The 12,291-nt window shown below is 45.8% G+C and overlaps 1 protein-coding gene across 1 annotated transcript in view; it reads left to right on the plus strand.

The window, feature by feature from the left end:
- Positions 1 to 10,591, plus strand: part of LRRK1 (leucine rich repeat kinase 1) — a 56,320-nt gene extending 45,729 nt beyond the window's left edge. Inside the window, exons 27-31 of the mRNA XM_010164434.1 lie at positions 636 to 787; positions 2,377 to 2,494; positions 3,992 to 4,108; positions 9,065 to 9,888; positions 10,486 to 10,591. Of these exons, the coding sequence (XP_010162736.1) occupies positions 636 to 787; positions 2,377 to 2,494; positions 3,992 to 4,108; positions 9,065 to 9,888; positions 10,486 to 10,591 (1,317 nt within the window). The remainder of the gene's footprint in view (positions 1 to 635; positions 788 to 2,376; positions 2,495 to 3,991; positions 4,109 to 9,064; positions 9,889 to 10,485) is intronic.
- Positions 10,592 to 12,291: the final 1,700 nt, after the last annotated feature.

The following is a 12,291-nucleotide window of genomic DNA, read 5'->3' on the forward strand; positions in this document are numbered from 1 at the left end:
TGAGAGTTTTACAAATGAAATCATGGCAGATTGGTGGCCTTAGGCACCTGCAGTGACATCAAGGTCCCTTGATGTCAGTGGTAGTTAAGCTATTGATTTCACTAGGCAAGACATTACCCAGAATTTCTATGCTGTGAGTGTAACTACAAAGACTTGAAAAACCCCGAGATTATAAAAGACGCTACGAGGGAAAAAAGGGTTCAAAGTACGAGCAAAGGATTATGCTGTGTTACATTTTTTCATTAATTACAAGTTGGTGTTTCAGAGCTGCTGCCCTTCAAACAAAGGTCAGCTTGACTTTCAAACAGCTAGACGCTGTCATGACAGTGAGTCAGCTTCCAAAATTCATAAACCTGAATAAATTAATCAATAAAATGTGTAAGAGAATCACAGATGGAACCATGGGAGTACAGAAGAGGTTTGGCTTCAGTGTCTGGGTTACAGAGGATGCTAAGAACCAATGAGGTGGGATTTAGAAGGAGAATTTGGTGCAGATTTGAGAAAGTAGCAGAAGCATTTATTAAAGAAACCCTACTTCTTGGCTCTCTAGCTTTAATAAATAATGATTATTATTATTTTATTTCATCTGGACCTTCAGCTGTGTGACATGTCTTTTTCTTTTCCTTTCCCCACAGCGTCCACTGGCCATTTCTGTGGTAGGACAGATGAAAGATCCTACCTTTGCAACATTTATGTACCTGCTGTCCTGTGGGAAGCAGTCTTCCTTCTTCTGCTCCCAAGGGCAGGAGTACACTGTGGTGTTCTGGGATGGGAAGGAAGACACCAGGTGAGGTGGCTCATATTAGTAATTTATTTTTTTTCTTGTTTTTTTTTTCTTTTTAAGTAAAAATCCTTCAGCATCTTCACTTATGCCTCTGGGAGGGAGGTAAAGAAGGTGAAAGTGAATTTGGGTGAATGCCAAGGATACAGTGAACACTGTTTTCCCAAACTGTTTTAATTGGGAACAGTGGTTGCTTTATAAAGGATATTTAATGAGCTTAACTCTGCTTCAGTTAATAGGAGGAGAAGATTAGGGCAGTGTGATGATTCACACACACAGGATGAAGCATTTGCACATGAGAACAGACGTGTTCTGCCTTTCCTAATGAGGCCATTTAACACTAAACCTTTCCTAATTGAGACTGCAGTTCCATTTCTATTCTGCAAAGCAATTAAGCACATGCTTAAATCCTATTGAAATCATCGGGAGTTAACTACATGCCTGAAGCTGTGTGTGCATCCAAGTGTGTGCTTCCAGTAAAATGTGTGCTATACCAAACAGGCATGTGCTTTAAATGTTATTAAATTGTGACTGAGATGATGGTATTTTGCTCAGCCACATGTGACCCAGGACTTGTTAGGTTTATTTTTATGGATGTTACTGATTTTTATGGCCCCAATTTTATTTGGAAACATTCACAAACTGATCAGAAATTTATCTTAATGTGTTCATTAAGCATTAACCTAATGGGAATGGTACGTGATTTGTTCACAAACTATTTGCTTTGCTAATTGTGGTGCCTGGTTGGTTGTTCAGTGCAGGCTGTGTAACTATTCCTGCTAAAACTAGTGAAACGCATGGGACACACAGATGTATTTTGAATACATGGATGTTGTCCAAATATTCACAGCAATATATCTCAGTGAATCTGCTTCCTGACTGGACAATCCAGTTGCTGGAGACTGCTGAATAACAAATTACTTCTATGTGACAGATTTCAGGATGTGTAATTGCTTGTCCCACAGTGGGTAAAACATCTGGGGCTCACAGATGTGATTATGAATATCCACTTATTGTTCACACACCCAAACCCAATAAACTTCTCCAAATCCCAAACAAACAAAATCCTTTTTAGTTAGAAAAATATTAATTAGTCATATTTATAAGTTATTTTACCAGGTTACAGATCTTTGCTCTTATTTGGAACAATCACACTCTTCTGTTTATGTACTAGAAAAAGCAATAAAGCCAGATAATACTGAGGCAGTGAATTGGAGAACAAGCACTTATTCTCTTGAGACCTAATGGGCAAGATGGGCTAAGACCTCCCAGCTATTAATTACTGCTCTTCAGCTGGAGCTACTTGTCTCACAGCTGAATTATAGTAACAGACCACGTAAGTTCTCCTCATCCATTTCCGTGCAAAGTCAGATCGCTGAGTTTAAACCTTCACAGAAGCAATTGCATATCTGCCCCCTGAGGAAGAGCTGTGGCACATCTGTATTTCTCTTCCTTTGCAGTGATTATTCAGTGTGGTGTAGATCCTTGCAGCATCATCCACATCTGGACAATCATGTTACAGCTTGGCCAGAAGCGCTGAGTACTGTCCTGTAGCAGTTTGCAGGCTCTAGGAAATTGTTATTTGCTCTTTTCAGAAACTACACGGTGGTGAATCCAGAGAAAGGAGTGATAGAAGTGGAGAGGATGAGCTGCCCCGGAATGAAACTCTGCTGCCAACTAAAATTTCAGAATGCCCTTTGGGCTGCCACAGAGGTGAGAATTGCCCCATTCACTTCAGTGCCCCACGTGCTTCAATGCCCCACTCACTTCAGTGCCCCACGTGCTTCAGTGCCCCACTCAAGAGGGGCCTCGTTAGAAGAGACACAAAGAGAAAGAGCCCATTAAATTAATAAAGCTAAAAGTGTTGGGAGACAACGGGCATCTCAGATGAGCAGCGTGACTTTGCTGTCTCCGGATGTGTCATTTCTGCCTATTACTTAGCTGATACCTAGATCAAAATCGTGTCTCCTGGTGTTCAAAGCGATCGTGGGAACCTCAACTTTCCAAGGCAAAACTCTCTGGATTGTAGCATATCTGTACCCAGGGTTTCATCAGGGAAATGTCCTTCTCTGTAAGCGATAAGGGGAAGCAGTGAAAGAAACCATGCGTTTAAGGGTGGGGTTTTGAAAGAGGCCTGAGGGATTTGCAAGTTGGTGGGAAATGGGTACCCAAGTGTTGTCTTTGCTGTGGAAAGCCAGCTAAAAAGATAAGAGTGAGAGAGCATGGCTGATTCATCCCTCAGAGCCCCTGTCCGCCCATCAGGAAGGGTTATGTTAAGTGTCAGCTGGCTCTGATTCATTTAACATAAAACAAACAAAAAATAGCTGAAAAAAATATGAAATGTTCCTGAAGCTCAGTGTTTCAGAGAGAGGAGAAAAGGCCAGGCTTGCTGAATAAATAATTTGTGTTGGTTCATTCACTCCACCCTAGCATGGATGCTGGAACTGAGTGAGAGTATAGATCCAGAAGAGTATAGATGTTTTCTTTCCTCTGTAGGAAAATAAGATATTTTGACTTTTTCTGTTCCCAAAGTGAGGTAAAATTCAAATATTCCTACTTTTTCATAACAAGAAGTATATAAAAATTACAGTTCAGAAATCTGAAAGCATTTTATATCCCATCTTTCTGATCAAAATGAAATGTGTTGCTGTTGCCCAAACTGGGTGCTCTGTGTCAGTTTAGTAGATTAGCAAGTTGTAGAGCAGGTGTAAATCCCTGTGGAATGTTCTACTAGCTTTTCCTGAATTGACAGATTAATGCAAAATCATATATAACATGTTTCAATTGTCCTGACATGTTTGGAATTTGTTGGGGTTGGGAGGGGACTTGTCCCTTGAATTTTTGTTTGGAATAATTTTTTTAAAAAATTAAAACAAACAAATAAACAAACAAACAAAACAAAACAAATTTAAAACCCCAGAATCAGGGTTATCAAATGCTACTTTTAGATGTGGTGATAAAAAACCTATAGTGGTGATTTTGGTGGCTTTTGGATAGTGCATATACCACCCACAACTCATTCTGGGGAAGGCAGTACCTGCTGACAAAGCAAATGCTCTCCAGGGAAAACAAATTTAATTCCAGGCTTTGGATATTGAAAAATACAAGTAAAAACTGGTTTTGGAACCAATTTGATCTTGTTCAGGTATGAAAATAGAAAAAGCATGGCAGATGATTGAAATTTACAGAATTTTATGTACTCTTTCACAGGATCAGAAGATTTCTGTGTATGGGTTGCAGGGCATGTGTCCTCTAAAGACTCCACAGAAGGGTTTGGACACTCCTGCTACTGTGAGCTGCTTTCTAGTAATGCCTGTTGTCAAAAAGGTAAGGAGGAACCTAAAGGAGAAGGGACATGAGTGACACAAAGCTGTTTGCTGTCAGGCCAAGCTGACAGAGTTTGAGCAGCTTGTCACCAGCTAGTGTTGAAGGACTTTGCAATGCCCAGGAACATTTTGGCAGTGGAAGGAGAAGGTTTCCAGGTCTTTGTGCCCCTGCAAGAAGACAGAGGTGTGGGCAAGAACCTAAGTTGGGACCAAAGCTGGCACTTCCTAACCTGCTGGGAAAATAGTCAAAATAGATCAAATTCTTCTGCAAGGAAGTTTTCCAGCTGTGTTTCCACATCACTGGAAGACAGGGTTTAGGCTGATCAAGCAAAGTAGAGGGAAACAATAATTAGAATAGAAATTCGTTAGCTGCTCATGCAGGACTTGGGTAGATCCTAGCTCTGGTGCCCACTCTTCTCCTGGTGTGTGTGCCATTTGTGTACACAATCATCTTTAAATATTATCTAGGCTCAGCCACACTTCTTTTTGGTTTTGAATGAGAACACTTAGATAATACAGGCAGTCCAAGAACTTATGGGTAAGAACAAAAGTTATATAGCATCTTTCTAGTTCTGGAATTGCTAACATCCAGTTACTGGCAAGAGAAATCTGACATGACTGCCTATTGCGGGCAAGTCTTGGGAGATGTATAAAAACTGTTTTCGGGCTAAATTACCTCCGGTTTGCTTACAGCCACCTCAAGTAAAAACATATAATTATGTTCCAACATTATTGGTAGCTGTGTAGTTTTTGCAAATGCCAGCAGACTGGTATGTGTCTCAAAGCTCAATATGGAGCAGCTCTCAGAGCGACAGTGGAGCTGTTTTATACCACATGCCTGTTCTGCCTTATTGTCCATTTCTGGCTCGTTTCCTCAGACTGCTGCTTCGCCACGAACTGAATCCGAGGCAGATGGTTAGTGTAAGGTGTACTGCTTCACTTCCAAACATGGTGTAAGTAGGACTAAAGTAGGGCGTAGATCTCATGTTGGCACAGGGATGAATTTCACCCGCCGGGAGCCTGCATCTGTCGGCTTTCTTTGGCTCCCAGACCTGCAGCGTTTCTCCGCCGTGGAGTTTCATTTCTGATGTGTAGGGCAAATTTCTTTTTCATGCTGCCTGAGGTTTTGTCCAGGACAGTTGAACGAGTCTTTCACTTTCAGCTTTTCCACTGTCATACAGCTTGCAAAGCCATTCCTCAGGGGTTACGAGTGACTTTATGTCTCCTGGTTTCTATTTTCAGTTTGTGGCTTGCCTAGAAAATGTCATAAATAATGCCAGGCCCTACAATAGTAATATTGAGTCTAGACACCTCCCTTCCTCCCCCGACCCTACCCAACCTTCCAGAAATCCACATCCCTTCGGCGCACTCCTTCTTAGTTTATTGGGCTGACTTTTTCCTTTCTCCTTTCTATGAATGAGTTTGGCAGTGGAATAGCCAGAGCAGCAGCCATAGGGATGTGCAGACCAGGTTGGCAAGAAACTAAATCGTTTTTGGAAACAGCCAGTTCTTCCAGCAAAGCAAAGTGGAAAGCTTACACTTGTCAAACTCTCTGTACAGTGCAGCGAGCTATACCAGAGTGATCACATAGTCATTGTTGTCCAGCAGAGAGGAGAATTGCTCTCATTTCCCTGGGAAGAACGCCTTTAGCTGATGAGATGTGAGGTAACTAGCAGTCAGAGAATTGCCGAGGGATGTTGCTGGGAAGGGGAATTCTTTACGACTGCCTTGGGAAGACTGATCCAAAAGAAATAGTTTCCAAAACTCAGTTTCTCATCCAAAGGAAGCATCATGGAAATTTAAAAGCAGCACAGTGGGGCCCAGAATCCAAAACTCACCCGCCAAGGATAAGTCTTGTACAATTTAAGCTTTTTTTTGTTGCATGCTTTCTGTCACCAGTATCATTGTTTTTGGCAAACAATAACATTTTCAGTAAATTTCCTTTCGGAAAAAAAACACCAAGGAGCAAACAAACAGGTTAAGAGCAAATCAAGATGCTTTCTGAATTGATTTGCAGCATTCTTACACAGAGATGTTGAGTGAGAGAGAAACCTGAATGGGTGCAAGGCTCTGGCCTCTTGCAAAAACCTGGAACACATGAAAACAAAAGCTGCATTTAAAGGCTGCAGCCTGCCTCCGCCTTTGCTGCCAGCAGTGCCAGACCCTGCGGGGAAGAGAGGAGGAGGTGACCGAGGTTGTGGTGTGTCAGGGGCTGTATATTTTTCTTTAACCTGCTCCCAGCAGCCATCCCCTCGGCTCCAAGCCTTGCACTGTCCTTAGCTGCGAGGACAGGACGTCTGGAGCCAGCTCATCTCCTGCACATCGCATACCGTCACAGCCCCGCTCCCAGGCCTTCCTCCCTGGCACGGCGGGACTTCTGGCAGGACGGAGACTTCAAATGCAGTTTTGTTGCTGTGTGTTTTTATTGGCTCTTTGTAAAGCCCAAATGTTGAAAATGAATTCTGAGAAAGTTACTTAAGGTTTCTGGAGGCTGCTGCCCTGCCTGCCTTTGGTCACTGTTGTAATACCCTGATTTTAGAGAGTTTTGCCTTGCTGCCCAGCTGCACCAGCACCTAATAAAGTCTGGTGAGTTGGGGGTGGGTGGCCTTTGCCGTGGTCTTCTGTGAAATGGGTCACTCCCTTGAGTCTGGGTCAGGCAAGAGATGGCAGGTTGAGGACATTCCTCAGCACTTGAGTTCCTACTCCTCGTTTCCTAAACAGAGAGATAACAACAGTGGCTGGATAGAAACAGGTCCTGATAGCCAAGGCTCTGAGTAATAAGTACCCCAAAGCATAAAATATCTTCCAGATTTGCTTCCACCATTGTGGTATTCCAGACAGGCTAGAATTTGACAGAGTCGGTTATTACTGGTAAAACTGGGTGGGGATCAGTGACGCAGCACTGCCCAGTGATGGTGCTCATGGATTGCCCAGTGCCAGGGAAATTTGGCCTGTGGAACCCAAAAGATAATCTGGATTCTGTTCTGCAGTAGCTGACACTAATTAAAGAAATCAAAATATTTTTTTATGAAGACTATGCTTGGATAATTCAGCATTTTCAAATCAAATGAGACAAAATTATAGAGATCTCTGAAGATTTTAATAGTGTCCTGTGTCACACTAGGAGCAGTTCAATTTGACATACCCACATTACATCTAATTTCAGATGTTCCCATTTCAATTTAAATTTTCCATTTTTAGTAAGAGTTACCTATTGTGCAGGGTCCTTTGGACTGAAAGAAGTTGAACCATTTTCACCAGAGAAATGTGGGCTGTTCTGCTTCTTTTTCTTCTGGTTTTGAATAATCGAATTCCTTTCCAAAGAAAAAATAACCCAAAACCCAGCTTGTGCAAAGCATTGTGCCATGTTCCAACCTACTGATGCAACCCCCTGGCAAACCCATATCCAGGAGCCTTTGCACCAGATCCACATGGCAGCGAGGACACGGCACCGAACACTGCAGGTCATTTGGGTTCCTTTTAATTAGTGGTTAGAGAATTGGGAATGGACTGAGTTAAGGTCCAAGTCCCATTTCACAACTTTCCACTTGCTTCCCTAGTTTTTCCCATTACAGTAAAATTCTGCTGTGATTTGGATTAGTCACCCGGGCTCAGCACACTCATGGTTTTACTCATACTTTGTCTGCAAATAGTGTCTTTGTGTCCAAGACTTTAATGAGCCTTGCAAACAGTGCTATCAATTAAACCAACACTTACCCCTCTGATATCTGCCCCTTGATATCTGGGAGCAATTCCAGATACTGATTTTGGCCTCTACAGGTTTAAGCAGCCTGGGAGCTATCTTCAGGGCTGAGATCCCTGGAAGGGCACAAGCTTTCCCTTAATTTATGAGCATCAAGGGGTGACACCAAGTCCCCTGTCCCATCTCACAGAGGTGGGCAGCGTCGCTGGTGTCCCAGGCACGGCTTTCCACCACGGCTGGACTGTGGAGGGGTGAGGATGTGTCAGTTCAGCTGGCGGTGCTCTGTCTGGTTCTGCTCATTTTGCTTTACTTAGTCTGACCAGATTGTAACAACAGCAAAAAAAAGCCCTGGGCAAAGGGTCTTTTTTTAGAATTTATTGCTCCGCAGGGAGGAAATAGAAAGGCCTTTGAGGTAGGTATTGTTTTATCTGCTTCACAGATGGGGGAGTTTCTGGTACAGACTCAAGGTCATAGGGAGTTTTGTTCCCAAGAGATCCATTTCCCAGTCTGTTTAACAGCGTTTTGCATTGCTGTGATGAGCTGGAGGAGTCAGCGACCCGCTGAGCCGTGGCCTTCTCACGGGGTGTGATGGATCCATTGCGGCAGAGCCCGGAGCGCTGCACCGGAGCTCGATGCCGGCTGTGCCTCTCGCAGCCAATATATCTGTACATTTAGGGGCAGGTTTTTAACTACCTGCAGAATTGTTCATGGCACTTGGCAACCACTTTGCTGAACTGCTGCTGCTTCTGTGCTCTTCACTGGGATGTCTCTGAGCTACCAGGGACCCCAGGCACAGAGCGGTGCTGTCAAAGCAGCAGACACGGGATGCAGAGCGATCGCCTCCTTCTCTTTCTGTTTTTACTGCATTTCTTCCGTTCCTCTCCTACCTACACTGATAGCAACAGCTTTACTCCTTTTTGGAAATGAGCCGGTTCTACAGCTGGATTCCAAGGATCATGATGGTTGTCTCTGAACGTACTCCAACTTGAATTTGTTAACCTTCAGGGCAGGCTGCCAGGTCCGTCTGTCCTCCCTTGCCAAATAAAGAGAGAGGTAACACTGGGTGAGAGGAGTACGGCTCTGCGGCAGCTTCTCTGTAATGACTTCTTTTTATGTTGCTGTTGTCACAGAGTGATTTGGGGTAAGTTGTTGGTGTACTTGTAGGATTGTGAGAGGCAGCCAGAGCCTCTGGGACTGGAAACTCTTGTATTGAAGTAAAGAATCTGGATAATGAATCTGCTGTCTTCCTTGCAGAGCTCGTATGTGGTGCTGGCCGGCTTGTCGGATGGACTCGTAGCAGTGTTTTCAGTGTCCCAGGGCATCCCAGGGGACAGCTGCTCCTACCTGTGCTCCCACACAGCAAACAGGTCCAAATTCAATATTTCTGATGACGATCCCCGGCAGAACCCGTACCCCGTGAAGGCCATGGAGATCACCCACAGTGGAGCAGAGGTCTGGTACAGCAACGGCCCTGGCATCCTCATCATCGACTGCGCCGTGATGGAGATCAGCAGGAGGCTGGAGCCCTTCAGCCCACCGTCGGTGATCACATCCATCGCCTGCAACTCTGAGTGTCACGGGGAGGAGGTGGTGTGGTGTCTGGATGATAAAAGCAACTTCCTGGTGATGTACCACGTTACCACCTACCAGCTCTGCGCGCGCTACTTCTGCGGAGACTGCAGCCCCCTCAGAGACATGTTTACAATCCAGCAGCCTTCAGCAGCCATCCCAGCCACGGCACCTATAAACCACAAAGCGATGGAGAGCAACCCGCTGGTGGACATGAGCATTATCTACAGCCCAGAGGTTGGCACCCAGATACTAAATCATCAAGACTCACTCACAGATTATTGCTCTGTGTCTTCCTATTCCTCCTCACCTCCTAACAGAGTAACCCGGTGCCCCTCCAGCCTACCCAGCTCACCCATGAGCTCCTCCAGTGCACCTTTCTCCACAGATTTTGAGGAGTCTGAGCTGAAGCCTTCCCTGGATCACGATGCTATGCCTACAGGTGACAACCCACAGCATCTCCAAGCCGTCAAGATTCTTCCAGTAAAAGATCTCATATGGATCCCCAGGTAAGTGGGTCATTTATCAAACCAACTTCATCAAAATCACTCCTGGAGTGAGCATGAGCTTGGCTCAGGCTGATTCAAGAGCTTTTGCATCCCAGGATGATTCACCTGCCCAGCAAGTCAAGTTATCATTAAGAAATTTTGTTCCCAGTGCAATGGTCGATTGATTTTTCTACTCCTTTTTAAAGATACCTGGTGTTGGGTAGAACGGCCACATCTAAGGTCTTGCAGGATTGGTTTCCACAGAAGTTTAATGTGGGTGGTAAGACTCAAAGCCCTGTTTCCCCAGTTATTGAGGAAACAAAGAACAACAGGCAGCTTCCTCACTCAGACACAACCCTGGCAAATCCTGTGGTCTCCTGTTGAGCTGATGGAAACCACTGGGAACCTGGTTTTGCTTGTCCCAGGGTGGGGGGGCTCTCACTGTGGTGGATTCAGGATGCCCCTTGGTGGCATCACAGTGTCCCCTTCCCTGCAAAAGGTGGTGTAACTGCAGGAGGGATTGCAGCAGAGAGGATGGATATCCAGCATGGATCTCTCTCAGCTCTCAGCAGTCCCCATTGCTGAGTACACGTGCCACCTCCCTCGTTTCTCTTCTAGGAAAGGCGGGGACATCATCGTTATCGGACTGGAGAAGGAATCTGGCACCCAGCGGGGCAGAGTGATTGCTGTGCTGAAGGCTGGCGAACTGGCTCCCTACGGGTGAGGCGGACTGGGCAGTGCCCATCACACCAGTATCCAGGGACATGAAGGGACTGGGTGGCAGAGAGTGGACCCTCTGCAGGGTCCCAGGGCTCTCAGGAGCTTCCTCTTGGCTTCCAGCAGCATCTGAGAATCATAGAATCCCAGAATGGTTTGGGTTGGAAGGGACCTTAAAGCTCATCCAGTTCCAACCCCCCTGCCATCAGCAGGGACATCTTCCACTAGACCAGGTTGCTCAAAGCCTCATCCAGCCTGGCCTTCAACACTTCCAGGGAGGGACATCCACAACTTCCTTGGGCAACCTGTTCCAGTGTCTGACCACCCTCACACCAAAGAATTTCTTCCTCATATCTCACTGAAATCTCCCCTCTCTCAGTTTAAAACCATTTCCCCTTGTCCTGTCACCCTCTGCCCATGGAAAAAGTCACTCTCCCTCCTGTTTCTAAGCTCCCTTCAGGTACTGGAAGGCCACTAGAAGGTCTCCCTGGAGCCTTCTCTTCTCCAGGCTGAACAGCCCCAACTCTCTCAGCCTGTCCTCACAGCAGACCTGCTCCAGCCCTCGCATCATGAAGGTCCCAGCCAGAGGAGACACAGTTGCTGGTTGCACATCGTGGCATGTGTGTGCTCTTATAGCATAGCAGATGGTGAGGGGAAGGCACCCTGGCCACAGCCTGGTCTCCAAAAGCCACAGAGACCAAGTGCCCCCTGTAAGGAGACAGACAGGACCATCTTGCACAATGTGATAAACGTCAATCTGCTCCTGCCTGGTGCTCTGAGGGCAGCTGGCAGAAGATTGCTGGAGCTTGGCAGACCCAGACCCTGCATTAAGAACAAGAGGTGTATTTATGCAGAGCACGGTGCTTGTCTGTGGCTGCATTCACGTGGGTCAGGTTGACGTTCTGGCTCTAAATGAGCACCTTTGTGCTGGCAGCAGTGCCGGGCCGGGGGAAGGCTCCTGGAGCACAGGGGAGAGCAGTTATATACGTTAATTTAAACCGTTTCATACAGCGAACGAGAGTCCAAGTAAATAAATAGCTGCTGGAGAGATGGGGGTGTTTCTGCTGATCCCTTTAAATACCAGTCTGGGATTGTACTATTTATGCCCAAACAAATGGAGGTGAAGCAGTGCTAAGGATTATCAGTGATCATTTATTACCACTGAGCAAACCCAACACGAGATCAAAGTGCTCCTGCCATTCCCTCTACTTGCCACCTGAGGGTCTTTATCAGTTGGGAGTGGAGTATTCTCTTTGTTAGGCTGGTTTTGCTTTATCCAAATTAAAAGTGGAATTAAGGTGGGGTGACGTGGCCACCTCAGACTTAGAATCATAGAATCATAGAACTTGTCCTGCTTTGCTGGCTAGTTCAGACATGGTGGCCATTGACTCACCCAGTTTGACTGGCAGGATAAAGACCAGCAGATAGTGTCTGCCTCCTCCGAGCCCCTCCAAGTGCAGAGCTGGGTAGGGAGGTGATGGAAGGAGGTGGCTTCTTAGGGGCAGTTGGTGATAAAAACCAGCTGCCAAGGACAGCCCTTGTTGCCAGTCCTCCCCATCTAAGGGACTTTGTGGGGAAATGGTTTGAGATCAGTCTTCCCTTGTCTGCTCTTGGAGTGGTAGAAAGAGCCCAGCAAGGTTCCTTTGAACCCTTCAAGTGCTGGATTTTGCACCTGAGATGTGGCCACCCTGGACACACACACAGCCT

This window comes from Antrostomus carolinensis, unplaced genomic scaffold (genome assembly GCF_000700745.2).
Source record: "Antrostomus carolinensis isolate BGI_N321 unplaced genomic scaffold, ASM70074v2 scaffold8133, whole genome shotgun sequence".
In the NCBI taxonomy this organism is placed as follows: Eukaryota; Metazoa; Chordata; class Aves; order Caprimulgiformes; family Caprimulgidae; genus Antrostomus; species Antrostomus carolinensis.